Source organism: Perissodus microlepis, chromosome 15 (genome assembly GCF_051167445.1).
Source record: "Perissodus microlepis isolate ML-2025 ecotype Zambia chromosome 15, ASM5116744v1, whole genome shotgun sequence".
NCBI lineage: Eukaryota > Metazoa > Chordata > Actinopteri > Cichliformes > Cichlidae > Perissodus > Perissodus microlepis.
The window spans coordinates 25,475,187-25,494,203 of record NC_140475.1 but is presented as its reverse complement, the minus strand read 5'-3'; the positions used below and the strand labels follow the sequence as shown (position 1 = coordinate 25,494,203).

General features: G+C 43.5%; 1 protein-coding gene across 2 annotated transcripts in view; it reads right to left on the bottom strand.

Moving 5' to 3' along the window:
- Positions 1-3,397: 3,397 nt before the first annotated feature.
- The window catches only part of cep43 (centrosomal protein 43), a 28,292-nt gene continuing 12,672 nt past the window's right edge, over positions 3,398-19,017 (bottom strand). Inside the window, exons 4-19 of one of the 2 annotated variants that reach the window (XM_084952658.1) lie at positions 18,907-18,995; positions 17,422-17,559; positions 16,128-16,184; positions 15,965-16,035; positions 15,802-15,863; positions 15,636-15,697; positions 15,437-15,514; positions 14,619-14,666; positions 13,613-13,776; positions 12,377-12,451; positions 11,094-11,162; positions 10,225-10,349; positions 9,904-9,969; positions 7,067-7,100; positions 3,641-3,728; positions 3,398-3,566 (exon numbers count right to left, since the gene is read on the bottom strand). In XM_084952658.1, the coding sequence (XP_084808784.1) occupies positions 3,486-3,566; positions 3,641-3,728; positions 7,067-7,100; positions 9,904-9,969; positions 10,225-10,349; positions 11,094-11,162; positions 12,377-12,451; positions 13,613-13,776; positions 14,619-14,666; positions 15,437-15,514; positions 15,636-15,697; positions 15,802-15,863; positions 15,965-16,035; positions 16,128-16,184; positions 17,422-17,559; positions 18,907-18,995 (1,307 nt within the window). In that variant the 3' untranslated portion in view covers positions 3,398-3,485. The remainder of the gene's footprint in view (positions 3,567-3,640; positions 3,729-7,066; positions 7,101-9,903; positions 9,970-10,224; positions 10,350-11,093; positions 11,163-12,376; positions 12,452-13,612; positions 13,777-14,618; positions 14,667-15,436; positions 15,515-15,635; positions 15,698-15,801; positions 15,864-15,964; positions 16,036-16,127; positions 16,185-17,421; positions 17,560-18,906; positions 18,996-19,017) is intronic. The other variant, XM_084952659.1, reaches the window with a different exon arrangement.

The window sequence follows — 19,017 nt, the reverse complement described above, 5'->3', positions numbered from 1 at the left end:
CAAACACTAAGCGCTGCAATTAAAGAGAACTACGAAGCAGTGAGAAACCCCAGTGCAAGCCTTCCTCTTTACCCTGCCCTCTGTGTGTGTGTGTGTGTGTGTGTGTGTGTGTGTGTGTGTGTGTGTGTGTGTGTGTGTGTGTGTGTGTGTGTGTGTGTGTGCCCGGCTCAGCACACATTACTGTGACGTCAGTTCTTCCTCTCAGCTTCGTCTCACAGTTTGATAAAAAAAATAAAATAAAAGTCAGAATTGTTCCATTTTTCTGCTCAAGGTCTTGTCACTTCGTCTTTACTCACACTGAACTTTATTTATATCTCCTGTGGAGACAGAGCTTTATAACATTTGGGGGTCGCTGCTGTAAGATTAAAGGCTGTGTGTGTGTGTTTGCTGATAAAAATCATTTTTGTATTATCTGTTGTGTCGGTTTCCTGTTGTGGTTCCTCTCGTGCTATCGGGGGTTAAAAGTGTCATAGCAGCATTACGCATGATTTATTGTTTGTAGTTTTGCTTCACCTCAGATGACTCTCAGACCATAGTTCTGCATGGACCGCTCAGCATTACAGACGTGTCAGGAACATGTAGTAACACGGTCTATGGCATCATTACATGTTTAGATTTTCTGTAAAATTACAGTGTAATTATATTTACATACAAACACATGCTGTAAGTAAGCTTTGCCCGTGTATAAACTAAGAACATCATTATAAGCTCACATAGGCCTGCAGGTTTATTCTTTATTGGGAGGGAGAACAGTCATTACCACATTCATATCTGTAAAAGAAAAGCTGAATAAAAGGACATCCATCATGCACAGCAGCAGAGTAATATTCAATAGAGATGTAAAAAGGAAGATTTCCTCCGTAATGCGGCACACACCCTGAGGACAGACCTGCAGGGCCTGGAGAAATAGTTTGTTGCTTTATAAGAAATTCCTCTGCAAAGCCAGAACATCTTACTATTCATCACTGATTGAAGAAAATAAGAACAACCCGAGGTTTCTCTTCAGCACTGTAGCCAGCCTGACAAAAAGTGAAACAAAATGACTCATAATCATCTCAGATGTAACATTACCTACAACTACTTTCAGTACTATTGATATTCATTTAGAGTCTTTCATTTAGAGGCAGTATCATCAGAATGCATAGCATACATTTTCGCTGCTATGAATATGACACCCAACTTTATCTATCCATGAAGCCAGATAACACACACCAATAAGTTAAACTGCAGTGATGAGTATGTCTTAAAGACATAAAGACCCTGATGGCCTCTAACTTTCTGCTCCTTAATTCAGATAAAACTGAGGTTATTGTACTTGGCCCTGAATATCTTGGAAATATGGTATCTAACCAGATTCTTACTCTTGATGACATTACCTTGGCCTCCAGTAACACTGTGAGGAACCTTGGAGTCATTTTTGACCAGGACATGTCCTTCAATGAACATATTAAACAAATATGTAAGACTGCTTTCTTCCATTTGTGTAATACCTCTAAAATTAGAAATATCCTGTCTCAGAGTGACGCTGAAAAACTAGTTCATGCATTTATTACTTTTAGGATACTTGTTGTTCCTAGAGTATTTAAAAGTAGACTGGGAGGCAGAGCCTTTTCAGGCCCCTCTTCTGTGGAACCAGCTTCCAGTTTGGGTTTAGGATACAGACACTATCTCTACTTTTAAGATTAGGCTTCATACTTTCCTTTTTCCTAAAGTATATAGTTAGGGCTGGATCAGGTGACCATGAGTTATGTTGCAATAGGTGTGGGATTCCCATGATGCACTGGGTGTTTCTTCTTCTCTCACTATGTGTTAATAGACCTCTCTGCACTGAATCATACTTATTAATCTCTGGCTCTCTTCCACAGCATGTCTTTTATCCTGTCTTCCTTCTCTCACCCCAATCGTTCGTGGCAGATGGCCGCCCCTACCTGAGCCTGGTTCTGCCCGAGGTTTCTTCCTGTTAAAAGAAAGTTTTTCTTTCTCACTGTTGCCAAAGTGTACAGGGGGTCATATGATTGTTGGGTTTTTCTCTGTATGTATTACTGTAGGGTCTACCTTACAATATCAAGTGCTGTGAGGCGACTGTTGCTGTGATTTGGTGCTGTATAAATAAAACGGAATTGAAATATTCTGTGGACTGACGAGACAAAAGCTGAACTTTGTGAAGCATTTGAGTCCTGCGTCAAACTAAAAGCATTTCATAAAGACATCACAGCAACAGTCAAACATGGTGGTGGTAGTGTGATGGTCTGCTAACACTGCTGCTTGCAGCTTCAGGACAAACCATGAATTCTGCCTTCGACCATTTTCTGGTACAGAGCAGAATTCATGGTTCTGATGGCCATCATCAGTTCCTGCCCTGAAGCTTAGTGGGTAAAGACTAGTGGGCCAAAATTTGTCCACAGCGATGTTAAACACTCATTGAATAATAATAATGGATTGCATTTATATAGCGCTTTTCAAGGCACCCAAAGCGCTTTACAATGCCACTATTCATTCACTCTCACATTCACACACTGGTGGAGGCAAGCTACGGTTGTAGCCACAGCTGCCCTGGGGCAGATTGACAGAAGCGAGGCTGCCATATCGCGCCATCGGCCCCTCTGGCCAACACCAGTAGGCAGTAGGGTAAAGTGTCTTGCCCAAGGACACAACGACCAGGACAGAGAACCCGGGGATCAAACCAGCGACCTTCCAGTTACAGATGCGCTTCCCAACCCCCTGAGCCACGGTCATGATAACAAAAAGTAGCCACTGAGCCACTTGGCTATGATAGTAAAAAAGTAGACAGACAGTAGACACTGATGTGGCTTGCTGAATCTTTTGGACTGTGTTCAGCACAATATTAATTACCCATTAATTGGAAGAGGTGTATTGCTGATTTGTCTGCTATTCTCAATGTGTGATGAAATATAATGGCTGTTTGTTAGCCATGTGCATATTCTCTCTCTATATATATAAAATATTTATCTGGTTAAATTCAGTTTGGTTCCGACAACAGTTTTCCACAATAACGTATGTTAATGTACAATCCTTAATATGTTTTATGTGTGTGTGTCGGGGGGAATGGAGGGTGGCAGAGGGAGTGTTCGCCCAGGGCACCAAATAGGCTAGGACCGCCCCTGAGTGAACCAGAGGAGTTTTAAAGTCTGCGATGCCTCTGAACAATAAAATCAGCCCTGAGCACTGACAACCTCTCACCCTGCTACATTTTCACTGAGTAATGAGAAACAGTCTCTGTTTCTGCTTTTTACTTATCTCTGTTTTATTCCCCCATAAACACACACACACACACACACACACACACACACACACACACACACACACACACACACACACACACACACACACACACACACACACACACACACACACAGTAAAACCCAGGGAGGATGTATTGATTTATGAACACAGAGCTTTATTCTTCACTGAGACTGTACAAGCTTAAATATCAGGATATAAAGAAGAGGTGCATGATGGGAGGCTCAGCTCACGTCCTCCATGTAGTCAGCTCCATGACTCTGACTGAGCTGAGAGATGCTTACGTCCTGAGTGGATTCATCCACCTATGGACAGAGACAGAAATGAGCCTGAGGCTGCAAGTGGAGCTACAGGTGGAGCTGCAGGGGCATGGTCTCACCTTGTCGCTGTGGTCGGGGCCCTCAATGGAAACCTCCTCGATCTCCTCGCCGATGCTCAGCTCGCTCTTGGAGAACTCAGAGCGGTGACTAAACAAATAGAAGAAGAAAAGTGAGACGATCCTCCACCTGCCCACCCTGACCGCAGGACAGATATCACTTTAATGCAAAACATGACAGTGGCTCTGTGGCACTGCGGTCAGCAACACATCTGTCCTCTGTTCCTTCAAGCTGAATCTGAACAGCTGCTGTAAAGGTGTGGAAGGTTTCAACTACTTTCTATTTCTATTTATTTATTTATATAGCACTTTTTAACAGTGGTGTTGACCAAAGTGTTGTACAAACATACAAATGGCACAATAAAATAACACACAATAAAATAGCAATATCAATTAACATCAATACCAAATAGCTAATAACAAATAAATAAGTAAATAACTCTCATGCAGAATTAAAAGCCAGTGAGTAGAAATGTGTTTTAAGATAGGATTTAAAAAGGTTGAGGGTAAGAGCCTGTGTAATGTGGAGAGGCAAATCATTCCTCAATTTAGATGCCACGACTGCAAATGTACAATCACCTCCAAAAACCAACCTCGACCTGGGTGTGCCCAAGAGCAAAAGATCATCTGATCTAAGAGTTCTAGGGGGCGTATAAGGTTGTAGGCGTGTAGGTCTGACAGATACCCTGGGGCCTGTCCATTCAGTGCTTCATAAGTTACCAAGGTTTTTTTTTTATTGATTCTAAAACGTACATGGAGCCAGTGAAGCAAGGCAACCACCGGCGAGATATGTTCATTTCTCTTCGTTCGTGTCAAAAGACAAGCAGCGGCATTCTGGACCAGCTGGAGCCTTGAAAGACAAGTCTGACTAATGCCTACATATGCCTGCATACATACAAGAATTACAGTAGTCCAGTTGCGATAGGATGAAAACATGAATTGCCCATTCTAGGTTTTTAAAAGACAAAAAAAGATCTCACCTTGGATAAAAGCCTCAGTTTAAAGAAAGACCGCTGTACAACTAAGCTAATCTATTTCTCAAAGGTGAACTTATTGTCAAATATAACCCCCAAATTTTTAGCATGCGATTTGATAAAAGGTTTTAAACTGCGCAAATTAAAATGTGAGGTTCTAGAATTGCAACTTGGTCCAAAAACGATCACTTCGGTTTTTATTTTCGTTGAAATTAAGGAAATTAGAGGCCATCCAGGCCTCAACTTCAACGAGACACTGAAATAAAGGTTCTAGCGAGGCAGAACTGTTTCTCTTTAGCTAAAGATAGATCTGAGTGTCGTCAGCATAGGAGTGAAGACTAATATTACATTTCCTGAAAATAAGACCCAGAGGCAACATATAGATAGAGAATAGAATTGGCCCCAGTACACAAACCTGGGGAACACCACAAGTAAAGGGGGCTGTGGAAGAAATAAAATCTCCAATCTTCACTGAGAAAGTCCTATCGCAGAGGTATGAGATCTGAACCACTCTAATGGAGTACCTTTGATGCCGCAGTGCTCCAACCGAGAGATTAAGATGTTGTGGTCAACAGTATCAAATGCAGCGGTCAAATCCAAAAGCAAAAGCACAGCTGAGACAGTGGCTATTAAAAGTTCTTAACGATCTTTTACAAGTGCTGTTTCAGTGCTATGAAAAGCTTTAAAACCAGACCGAAACCTCTTGAGAACATTGTGACCATATAGAAAAGATTGCAGCTGAACAAATACAACCTTTTCTAAAAAATTTCACAGAAATGGGAGCTTTGAAATAGGCCTGAAGTTTGCAAGAACAGAGGAATCAAGATTAGGTTTTTTAAGCACAAGCTGGCACAACACCTGATTTAAGACTATTAAGGCTATTAAATATGTCAGAACTGACAACCTTAAAAATCTTTTTTTAAGAAATGTGTTGGAACAACATCATTTGAACAAGATGTCTTTATGCCATTACAAAGTTCTTCCACCTGATCAAAACACGCAGGCTCAAACTGATCAAAAACAGTAGAGCAGATGAATATTGCAAAAATGTCATGTGAAGGCAGGGCGGTCATAAATCGAAGATGTTTTATCTTATTTATAAAAAAAAATGCAAAAATCTTTCACAAGTTTCTGTGGAACTATTTATGTGGGAAGCAGGAGAAATATTCAGCGCAGAGTCAATGGTTGAGAAAATAAGCCTGGGGTTGTTGAAGCTATTCTCAATAATACTGGCAAAAAACTTTGATTTTTCTGCTTTTACAATGTCCTGGTATCTATACAGGCTGTCTCTCAGCATCAGGAAAGACACCTGCAACCCATCTTTTTCCCCACTTACGTTCAGCCTACCTGCACTCTCGTTTGGCTGAATGAAAAAAGTTTTAAACGGGGCAATCTAATCAAGAACAATTTTGCATTTATAATTAAAAGCCAATGCAATCTGCTCGGTACCATTGTCAAGGGGGGATCTTGACACTTTTTTAAAAGCAATAGAAAATTGTCCTGTTGCAGATGGTTTAAATACAGGGTGTTGGAATAATAAATTTAGTATGGCAATAGGATAAAAGTATGTCAAACACAACGGGACAGTGATCAGAAAAAAACACGTCACATATTTCCATGTTTGAGACTGGTAGACCTAGAGACAGCACAAGATCCAGAGAGTGACCCTGTTTATGGGTTGGTCCCGACACAAACTGGGTAAAAAAAAGTCTCTGGCCAGTGGATTTGAAGAACAGCACACATGAATATTAAAATCACCAACAATTAATATTTGGGACATTTCCTACTAAAAAATTTGAAAAGTCTTTGATAAAATCTTTATGGTATTTTGGAGGTCTGTAGACTGCTGTGACAAGTGTCGGTCGAGGATGCCCCACTTCAAACCACAGAAGTTCAAAACTTGAATAAGAGTCAGTTAAAACCTGAAATCTGGGAGCAGCAAAAACGCTGCGAAAATCACAGCTGTGACATTAAACACTGATTTAATCCATCATGCACATCAGTGGTTACCACGCAAGAAAAAACAAACTACTTTTACTGTCAATGTCTAGACTCTGGTCTAACATGCTTTTACGAAACATAACTTCCCTTTGCCACTAGATGGTGCTATGGATGACTTTAGCTGTGTTCGGGATTGGACTTTCATCAGACATCTGGAGCAGGCTGGATTTCCCAGTGAAAGATCAAATAAAGTACTAAAGTAATAAAGTACAAACACGGTGCCGTAGAAAAAACGCTCTGATGTAATAATAATAACAATAATAATAATACTACTAATAATGATGATGATGATGATGATGATAGCGATGCGTGGAGCAGATCCAGCAGCATCTTCGAAGTGTGAGTGCTCGGCTCACAGATATCACAGGAACATCAGACCCTCTGAATCCTCGTGAATAAAAACAAGTGTGTGTGTGTGAGTGTGAGAGAGAGAAACTCACACACTGGTACGTACCTGTTGAAGTCATCGTCGTACTCGACCTCGTCATCTGAGGGAAAAAAGTGAAAACCTCGTTAATCGTCTGATTTCATCCAGCTCAGAGTCAGGGTGTTTGAGGACCTATTTGTTTGTTTGCGTTTTATTTATGTTTCTGTCATCGAGCAGGAAGAACATACAGCTAGCTGTATGTGCTGCTGCTGCTCACTTCCTGTTCCTGCAGTGGACACTTGTGTAAACAGGAAGTTGTCAGTACCAGCTAAAGGTGTGCGAGCTCAGGCTCATCTGAACTTTATCAATAAATCGTTTTTTTAATCTTGCATCTGTATGATGTCACAGAAGGGGGGGCAGTTATCAGGAAAACATTTTGTGAAGGGGAAGGAGCTAAAGCAGCTAGTTTCAGACAGAGTATCAGACAAAGAAAGATTATTCTGATGTGCGGATGTGGATCCACTAATCATCTGACTGGTCGCAGCATCTGATTGATTTAAGGAGTACACCATGGGACTTCCGTTGACGCCATGATCTAGTCAAGCAGCATAAGGAACGAGCTCCGTCCAGATTAATACAATACTCCTAACTACAGTTTTTAAAACTGCAGTTTTTAAAAATGCAATTTCCATTCTAACCAACATGGCATCGTCCCTGAGAGGCAAGGGATCCAGCAAACAGGATCAAAATAAAGATAAAGGCGATCATTTGACGCAACTAACTCTGTCCTTGAATGCAGATGCTAATGCTACTGCTAGCACTTGGGATGCAGATACGAGGATACTAGCAGAACTAGAGAAGATAAGAAAAGATAACAAAGACGGGCATATGGAAACACAGCAAGCTCTGACAAGACTGGAGGCGTCTGTCAAGAATCTGAGAGTAGATATGACAAAGCTGGAAAACAGAACAACGGAGATGGAGGAGCGTATCGGTGACAACGAAGACTCCACCAGGCGCCATAAACGAGTCCTCCGGTACTTCTTGCATAGAGAAATGGATCTCACTGCACAATGCGAGGACATGCAATATAGACTAAGATTGGAATAGAGCGAGCACACAGAGCCCTCGCCGCTAAGCCCAAGAACCCTGTCAGCACCGCGCTCGCTGGTGGTCAGATTCTGGGACTTCTCTGTGAAAGAGACAATCCTACGACAAGCCTGGGATCAGAAGCAAGTCTTATATAGGGGCACACAGATATATTTTGACCATGATTTTTCCCCGGAACTGCAAAAGAGGAGGGCACTGGTACGAGATGCAGTAAAGCAATTAAATCTGAAAAACATAAGAGCCAAGTGTGTGTTTCCAGCAAAACAGAGACTGTTCAAGGATGGTGGTGAGAAGACGTTCTCAAGTTTGATGGATGCCCTGCTGATGCTTCAAGAGCTGGGTATACAAGTGCGAGTCGACCAGACGGAGTGCATGGAAACGGAGCTATCCCGGTGCCGATGGTCGGCTGAGGGAACTAGGGCAGGTATGACCCTCTCCATTGCAGAAATGAAAAATGTCTTTATGGAGCACTGAGATATTACTCTTGCCGAGTTCATTTTAGTTTTTTTTGGACATAAATGTTAGGAAAAGGTAACCAAATTTTGCTTGTTCAGTGGATGGAAAGTGCACACACAAGTAGATACCAATTCCCCACTTATATAGCCGCAATGAACCGATCTGCGAGCGGGCAACAGTGACGACGTAACACATTGTGTTTTCCCCCCTCGGAGGACTTGTCACCACCCTCCGCCCAGGATACACCGGGGACTGGATTACTCAGGTTGTTCTTAATTCAGTCGGGTACGTGGAAGCTACTGTTCTTAATGTTCTTTATTTGTTTACTTCTGAATGTTTTTCAGAAGTAAACAAACTCACTCACTCTTATGGGGAGGATTGAATGTATAAGGATGAATATTCTTATTAATTATAAATCACCACTGTTTCACAGGTTTCTTAAGACCTTGTTTATAGAAATTTTAATATTATTGAGGATAAAAATAATTCAATTCAATTTTATTTATAAAGCGCCAAATCACAACAACAGTCGCTTCAAGGCGCTTACAGTCACCTCAAGGCGCTTCCACACCTATTATTCCTATTTCAGAACCAACCCATTTTGATCCCACAGTCTGCATTCAAATTATTACAAAGCATTACATCTAAATTTATTTTGCAGAATAAAGGGACCAAGGGTCAGACTCAAAATGTTAATGGAAAAGAAAAAGGGGGCCTCAAATTGCCTAACTTCAGAATGTACTACTGGGCAGCTCAATTAAAATCAATGGCTGCCTGGATTATTCATGATTCAGAAATGCAGTTGGTATCTATGGAAGGGTATTCATTACCAGGTATCTCCCTTCGGAGTCTCCCATTTCTCAACCCACAATCACGGAAACATTTTTTAAATAACTAATCTATGGGTCAAGCATACTGTAAAGATTTGGAACCAAGTGTTAAAAATGCTAAAAGGGAATTTGACCATGTCTCGAGCTGTTCCCATAAATGGAAATGTTGAGTTCCTTCCATCATTGTCAGATCGGAGTTTTGAGAGGTGGGCAGAGAAAGGACTGATTACAGTCAATCAGCTGTTTGAAAAGAATACTCTTAAAAGTTTTGCCCAGCTAAGGGCTAAATATGCTTTATCCCCAGGGGACCATTATAGATATTTGTAGTTAACGGACTACATTACCAAACATAAAGATTGGGACAATATTAGAAGAGAACCAATCGGGTTAGAAAACCATTTCATAAAACGGAGTTTTGACCTTGTTTGGGTGTTTGTCCAGTCATATATTGTTAACGTGTTTTATATATGTTTCATGTACTCTGTGTTATGTGATCTGAACCTGCTGTGTGTCAGTGTTGAATCCTACCTAAGTGCAGAGATCCACTTCTGTCACTTGGAGCCTTGAAGCCTCTGTCTTTGTCCTGAGATGCTCCTGCAGAGAAATCACGAGTCCCATTTTATCTGTCAGCACCAACAGCGTGACTGAGACTGCTCCAGATCAAACAGGAAGTTCCACATCACCAGACCACACAACCATCCAACCACACGAACATCCAAACACACAACCATACCAGTTGGAGTCCACAGAGAACGGCCATGTTCAGGATCACAATCAGTTTGTTAAAGATCAGGTGACCTCACAGAAACACACTCGACCCAAACTCGCTCAGAGAGAAATCAAACTGACCGTTCCTGCTGAGGTTTGGCTCCGACATGCTGCTTTGTCCTTTTCCTCCTCCTCCTGATGCCGGTCTCTGAGCCTCAGACAGCGACCCTCCTTGACTCCCCCTGGATCCGGACACCTCCCCCTTCCTGTGGAGAGGAGACAGCAAAGACTGAAGACCCTGACAGACAGTCCAGCAAGTCAAATTAATCAGACACCCCCCACTCCACCCCAGATTAGACATCCCCTCTTCCACCTAACCAGAGCAGCCAGCATCAAACAGCAGATTCAACATGGACCAGAAACAGCGTGAGAAGAGGAGGGTTGTAAAGCGGCTGGTCTATCAGCTCCGCCTACAGCTGCACAGTTCAGACTGCTGGTTTCCATGCTGTGGAGCATGGCCCTTCACCAGGTCAGGAGATAAACCTTAGGGGTCATAATATGAACACTCAAACTTTTCGTAGATTTTACATTTTCTGCACAGATCAAACACTCCTGTTAAGTCAGCAAGAGTCTGACTGAAAACCGAAAGGGGTGCACTTGATTTATGACAAAGAGAAGCCAGCAACAGCTTCAAGGCAAAAATAAATACAGAAAACGTGGTGTTTAATCAGTTTATCCTGTCTTTATGATTCCTAAAGTCATCCCTGAAACTCAAAGCTGACCTATTAATGAAGCCTATAAATCATTTGACTATGTAAGGAGATCCCCTTTCTCTGACATCAGACAGTTCCAGGAATATAAAAACGGTTTATCAAAACACTTTCGTGTTCACGAGAGGAACCAAAATGTCAGAGCAGAGAGGAAAGCCTAGAGGTTTGATGCTGACCTGCTTCACCTGGAAGGATTCATCAGTGGCCAATCACATGAAGAAAGGTGCACCTGCAGCTCACCTGAGCTCAGAGGGATCAGAGAGAGGCTCGTCTCGCTCGCCCTCTGAGTCAGCAGCCAGCACAGACAGGCTAAAGCCAGGAGAGAGAGGAAGAGGAGAAAAGAAGGAAAGAAAGGAGTCAGTGAACATCAAAGTCTGAGCTTCCAGTGAGGAGGATGTAATCAGCCATGAAAACTGTTAAACGCCCTCGGAGTCATGAGCAGAGGAGGAGGAGAAGCTTGGAGCTCCCCCGTGACCCACTTTCTCCACAAATGTCATTAAAGTTTCACATCGCCACCATCAAACTGTAATCTGAGCCGAGTACAGCTTAGCCCACGGGACTGGCGTCAACAGGGATGCTGATTTAACTCACGCGTAATAAGGCGGACAGGCGAGCAGCTCCGAGTTTACCTTCCCCAACATGTGACACGGGGCACAGCAGGGCGGGCACAGGTAAGAGCAGGGCATGCTGGGAGATCTTCGACAAGTGTTTCTGTGGTCGCTCCGTCAGGCGGCGCTTACACGAGTGTCATTCCTGTATCTCTGTGTCCATCTGGGGTGTGAGACGCCCCCTGCTATTAATGGGCAGCAGCGTGCAGAGCCCGTCACGCAGACAGGGAGCAGGGAGATCAATAACATCTGCTCATTGCTGATCGATCACTGATCTAAAAACTGTTCGATCAGACTGACATGGTTTCAGGTGCTGCCCAGACTCCGGCTGCTCCACTTTCATCATGAACGCTGAGCTGAGACCTGCGTCACGCTCTACAGGAGGTCACCCACATAGAGCTTGGCCACACCCACATAAAACTCAGTCACACACAAAGACAGCTCGGTCACACCCACAGAGGGCTCAGTCACAGCCACAGAGGGCTCAGTCCACACCCAGTCCATCTAGGGAACACCATCCTGCTCCACATTCAAACCCCAGCTCACAGCTCTGAACGCCGCCTGACAAGCTGTTAGAAACACAGGATCGCTCCCACCATGGAGGAAACTCTGCAGCCAATCATCATCATCCTGGATAAATCTGAATGTTTGCATTCATCAGCTGGTCAGTGAAACAGCCCAGAGCACAGAGACACTTCAGTGAAAATCTGCTCATTAAGAACAAATACAAATAAATTATAAATAATAATAATAATAATAATAATAATAACAACAACAACAACAATGATTCTTTACGCAGTCTGTAGTGAAGTGAAGTGTGTCTTTGTTGGTCTCCGCGCATCTGTTTCAATAAAGTTCTTTAAATAAAGAACGTACAGCTCCTCTGATTGGGCGTGACGGGACGTGCACACTCACTCGCTCAGACTTTTGCCTCGTCTCATGGAGGACACGGTGGAGCCAGAGAGACTCTCCTCCAACACGGGGACGGCACTACCGCAGAAGAAGTAGGAGGAGTAGGAGGAGAAGGAGGAGAGGAAGGACAGGGAGCACGTTCAGACACAGCACAGATGTGAACAGCACAGACAGGTAAAGTTCTATGGTGTTATTTTTGTGCAATTTGACCTAGTCGGAATTTGTCACTTGCGCTCTCCACATCTCTGCCCCTGCGCGTTCAACTCTTTCTGTACAGTGTTATATTTGTGCCACAAAACCAACCAATCACAGACTTGGATGCAAAAATTCTGATTGGCTGTTTTGGTCTCCATTCAGCTCACTAGCTACTGTAGCCAAACCCAGGCAAATATCCCAGAATGCATTTCGTCAAAAACTCAAACGAGGCAGTTGCAGAGGAACGCAGAGTGGCAGGGTTTGATCACAAAATAAAATTTTAAGATATTTTCAGGCTAGAATGTTGCTGCGTAAACGTCAAATATCTGCTTAATTTATAAAGACATCACATATTTGCAAAAACGTTTTCAGAGATGCCTGTTACCCACCAGCTGTGCGGTCAGCTGGTGGGTAACAGGCATCTCTGAAAACGTTAGATCAGCACTTTTGCGAGCGGGTCCGCAGAGATCTGAGCAAGAGCAAATGCAAAAACTGAGCAAGAGGGGCTGTTATTGTATGTGTATACGGATAATAGCAAACCCTGAAATACATTTTTTGCACGCAGCAATGAATTTTGTTCGCTCAAATTTAGCTTTTCTTTGCTCAAAATAAATTTCTCCTCAAAATGCAACACTTGTACATGCAAATTTGTTTTACATGCGCTCAAAATGTTTTTATGTGCGCTCAAAATAGTGGCACAAATATAACCCCATAAAATTCAGGTGTGAGATGAAAGAGAGAAAGCTGGAACAATTTCTCTTAAATGCAGAAAATTCAGTTTTCTATTACAACATGTTTGCATGTATCAAAATGTTCCGATTGTTTGCAACATTTATTTTATTGAAACAATTTGTAGGAAAGAAAATCTTAAAATTATTTTCCTTTTTTGGATTCAGCAAATATTTTCTGGAAATTTTCCTTTTATTTTGGAGGGGAGGGTAAATGTGAGGGGGAAGGATAACTACTGTGGTTTGAAGCTGAAAGGAAATACATTTGACCCACAAATTCACACTGACTCAGAGGTCAAAGGTCAGCCAAGCTCACCAGCCATAGGTCTTCTGCGGTTTGGGCAACGGGTCGTCAAAGAAAGAATCTCCTTCATCGAGGTCTTCCTCCTCCTCCAGGTCCAGGTCCAGGCGCTCCCTCTTGTCGGCAGAGATCTCCTCCTTCTGCTGGAAATCTCCTTTACTCAGAGAGCGTTCTGAGTCCTAAGCAGCGACATGACAAGTTCAGATCACACCGTGCACCCCAGACTGGAGGTGAGCAGGTGATGAAGACGCGGTAAAGAGGAAGATGTGGAGGCCGATTAAAGCTGCAGTAACGAGGTCACAGTGTTTCAGAGCAGAAAAGTTAGATTTGATCATAATCAGCTGCAGGTCTCAAACAAAAGCTGATGTTCAGCAGCCGGGAACTTCCTGTATGTTTCACAATACAAGCTTTTAAAGAGGCAGCACCACAAGTTAGAAAAATGTTCACGTCTTCATTCAGAAATAAACAAATCTATTTAATCAGTAAAACTAAAGATGTGTACTCTTTTGCAGCTTTTATTCTTAAAGATGCGAACAGGAAGAAGCCATTTTATCACATAAACACAGAATAAACTAGGTTCATGGTGGCAGTGATAGTGTCTGGTGAATTCAGATGCTGTCGCTCACAGGCTTAGTGTACTGCCCCTCAGCAGGCTTCCTGAAGTCCGCCAATCAGGAGAAATGCAGCAGTGAGGGGAAGGAGGTAAAACGTATTTTCCCATAATCGGATAACTGATTATTTTGAACTACGACTGATGCAAAAGTACTCTGGAAAGTTGGGGATGTTTGAATATTAAAAGATTTAAAGTTAGAGCCTTTCATTTTATTTCCTAACCAGAAGAGCTGTGATCATTATAGCTGATGTCTTATGAGATGAACATAAGTCATAACATGAATAGCTTCCTGTTTCTGAGCTGTGACAGAGGAGGTCAGAGAGGAGCGTTAGTCAGAAGTGCTGCTGTTTATGGTGATGGTTAGCAATAGCACAAGGTGAGTCTCTCATCTGCTCCTCATTGTGTTACCTGGGCTGCTGTTTGACTTTGTCCTCTGAGGCCTTTATACCTGGGGATCTGTGCAGGACAGGATAGCAGCTATCAGCTAACAGGCTAACATCAGTGCTACACGGCTATCAGCTAACAGGTTATATCAGCTCTACATGGCTATCAGGATAGTATTACAGCTAAATGGTTATCAGCAGAGCTATCAGGCTAATATCCGCACTACACAGCTATCAGCTAAAAGGCTAACATCAGTGCTAATATCAGCTCTTACATGGCTATCAGGTAACGGGTTAACATTACAGCTAAATGGTTATCAGCAGAGCTAACAGGCCATCATCTTCACTACATGGCAGTTAACAAGCTGAAATCAGTGCTAGCATTAACTCAATGCAGCTACCAGCAGAACTAACAGGCTAACATTAGCATCTTCAGAGCTAACAGGCTAACATCAGCATCTTCATCTTGGTGCCAGCAGCTGTAACTGTGTTAGAACACAAATTAAACTGTTCTAATTCTATTTTGTGAACTATTTACACCACGGTTTTCATTCTATCGTGTACACATGTGCTAAAGTCTGCTGCAACCTGACCTTTAGTGAACTGTTTACTTTTATGTTTGTTTCTGTATGTGTTTTAAATATTCTTGCTTTCCTTATCCAACTCAATTTTATTTTATTTAGCTAGCACCAAATTACAACAACTGTCACCTCAAGGCGGTCGCGTTTGGGAAAAAAACAAAAATACAAACCCAGAATCTCTGTGATGTCACCAGCTTTAAATACAGGGAGATGAAGTAAAGCGGAATGACCTTTGACCAGTCAGACGACAGAGCAAACGTACCTTACTGTGAGGTGGAGGGCTGACTTTCTGCTCAGGTAACTGGCTATGAGTCACACCCATATCAGAGTCCTGAAGCACCTGAACAAAGATGAGACCTTGTGAGACTCGGAGTTTCTGAAGAGCATTTTCTCAGATTTATACTCTAAATGTTTCACATTAACTCATAAAATGTGATCAGAAACCAAAAATTGAGTCTCACCACACTCCTGCACTGAGAGAAGAGCCGCCGGTACATCCCGAGGAACTGCTGGAAGTCTATAGCTGTAGACGTATTGATCAAATCAACCAGATCAGTCAGACACAGATCAGTCAGAGCGCCATCAGAGTTTCTGATCAGTGTGATTGGTTTAAAATCGTTTTCTTACTTGTAGAGAAGTCTTTGTCTGAGGCTCTGAGCTCATCAGTGACGAACCTCTCCAACAAGTTCCTGTAGATCACACAAACAGATTAACCTTCATCATCATCGTCATCATCCTCAGACTCTTTCCGTGGCCCTCTGCACTGTCTGAAACAGGAAGTAAAACCTACTTGTTCACAGCGGGGAACAAATCAGTAAAGATGTTTTTCAGATTTTCTCTCAGCACTGAGCCGCTGTGGTCCTGCCGGGGGTCAAAGACAAAAGATCAATACTTGCAGCCTGTAGTTGGATAATGGCTGATGACATAACACACAGGTACAGTGTGGGGCTCACCTTGTCGTAAAAGTCAAACTTCTTATTGGCATTTGTGATCTGTTTCTGAGTCAGCTCCTACAACGAGGGGAAGGAAGGAAGTAGTTTATTTGCTGATAAGGATCAGATGTGACACGTGTGAACCTGTGACCTCACGCTAAACCTCTCTGAGCACGCTCAGTGATCAAAGAGCTGAAGCAAGATATTGGCTGAGATTAGATTGCAGCTCACAGAAAACAAACCACAGATTAAACCAAACCGGTGCAAGCAAACACACACACACAAAACACACGCCTTATATATACACACACACATTTAAACCACATTGAACAGAAACCTTGGGGGGTTAAGGGATAACTCTGGATTATTTAATCTCACACTCAAATTGGCCTCTGAGTGATGCCACGGATGGAAAAACGTTCAGAGACCACGCCCACACTAACCCATAAATGCCCCTAACAGGAGAACGGGTTGACGAACTGACCAATCGAGCTCCAGAAATAGCATGGAGTCCCCCCTCCTCTCCACGCTCCTCCTGACTCATCCATCTGTGGCGTCAGTGTTCAGTAGGAAGTGAGTTAAATGAATCATTTTAAGTTAGATTCTCATGTTTGTGTCAGCTGAGCCGTTTCTTTCAGAGGGATCAAACGTGTGCAGCCTAATTTTACATTTTGGTCCATTTCAGTTCTCATAGTCGCTCTGATCTTTTGTATTGTTCTTCATGTTAGCTCCACCTGACTGTCAGGGGTGAAGCCCTGCCCACCTGCTGCTTCAAATAATCCTTACTGATCACCTCATTGTTTACTTGCATGTAACCACCAATGTGATTGGTTAGCTTCTGTCATCCACAGACTTTTTTTTAGTATTTAAACGAATGAAAGTCCAAATGTCTTCAAACTACACAAAAATTAAACAAACTTGATGTGGATCATACAAAGCTGCCGTGACAGAGTCCAGGAGCTGAACAGAAGACTTCATGCACGTTACTATCAGTACTAGTGTCAGTAGCAGTACTGTAATACCAGTACTGTGGGCTGCTTGCGTGTGCTGCAGAGTTCGGAGCAGAAACTAGGACACCCTGAGATCAACAGGAAACCAAAACCCTCCATCTACTGACATCATGACCCAGAATAACCCACACAGACACGCACCGACACACAAACACACCGACACACACACACACACACAGTGAAGGAGAAGTCCGCTCATCTTGGGAATGCTCCCTCCTTGGTCTCCCTGGTCTCACACGCACACATTCCATCAATAACTCTTCATCACTTCACTGACATCATCATCCTCAGGAGGTTTGTCTCACCTCAGCCAAGGAGGCCGCTTTGTCCCGGTGGCGCCCCCTCCTGACAAGCTCCAGCAGCAGCGGAGACTTCCTGTTCAGGTCCAAGTCGGAGAGGCCGAGCTCCCTGGAGACCTGATCCCGCCCATCCAGACAGCTCGCCTGGACAAACACAGCAGCAGGAAACAAATCAATAAAACTAAACCAGAACTCGTCCAGCCAGCACAGGCCTCACGCTCAGCAACAGCATAAACATCCTTTATTGGCTGAAACACACAGACAAAACTTTATTTAAACGCTGAGCAGACATGGAGTGGACACTTAAAGGTCGTGTTGCATTTGTCAGCAATAATGTTTGCATTATTGCAGTCCGTTCACCCTCATCAGTGAGCCATCGGCACCCTTACTCGCTGACAGCGTACAGGTTGAAGTCTGAACTCGCGAGTGGGCTGAACGTATCACCCCTGAGCTCGCCAACGACACCGGCGCTGTCTGCACACCTGTCAGCAGGCCTCCCTTGCCCTGCAGCTGCTCATTGAACCCTTCATCTAAAACAGAAACAAAGTTCTTACTGTTGTCACCATGCAGGGCAGGTGGCATGAACACCCTAGTTTGCAACTGTGAGAACTTGAAAACAAGGCGACACAGGAGCCTGAAATTGACTCCATCAGTGTATCTACTAAAAATCTCAGAGGAGTTCAAATCTTAGTGTCCTCAGAGGTCAGAGATCAAGTGTTCTGAAAACGACAGCAGGAAGCTCCTGCTGAGTAAAGTCAGGCCTAACAGAGTTTAATCTCAGCATACCAGTAAAATCATCATCATCAGCCGATCTGACAGTCATTACTGTTATCGATGGCTCTCTGCACGTCTAGCTCCATCTGTGCTGGTCCTTGAAACACCTCTGCTGTAAGGTTGTATGAGGGGATGCAGAGGTGGAGGTGCAGCTGGATGCTTCTCTGCTCGGGCCGAGCAGTTTGTTCTAACGTGGGAGAATTGCATCGTCCTCGAGGGTTTGTGAGCTTTCCAGAGTTTGTAACTGAACAGAGAACAGAAACTGTCACACAGCCGAGGGGAAGCCAACCAGTGATCTAAGCTTCAAACCCACAAACCACGAGAAGGAAAATTGAGTCAGTTCATGGTCGCGAGCGCGCCTCAGCGAGTCCTCGGCTACAGGAGGAGGAAACCGCTCGCTGTGTGGCGCTGAGCTTCAAGTGTCAAACACGGCATTCAGGAGCTGCTTCGGTCCTTTGTTATTTACACATCATCGCTCACATTTTCTTTCCAGTCACAGGCCGCCATCATCACGCCTCTGATTTATCGATACACTGGAATATGTATTATTATGGATCCTCTTCTGATACCACAGCTCTCATAGCTCAAACACTCAAACAGCAAATACAGCTGCACTTTCTTCACAGCTTCATGACACCTGAAAGCAGCATGAGGAGTCAGAGGCAATGACGAGGAGGAAGAGGAGGAAGAGGTGGAGGAGAAGCTTCTGGTACTCACAGAGTTGATCTCTGGCTGGAAGACGGCGAGGCTGAAGTCCAGGTTAAAGACCTGCAGGAAGTCCACGATTAGACTCGCCACCAGACGACCTGCAAGGGCATGATATCATCA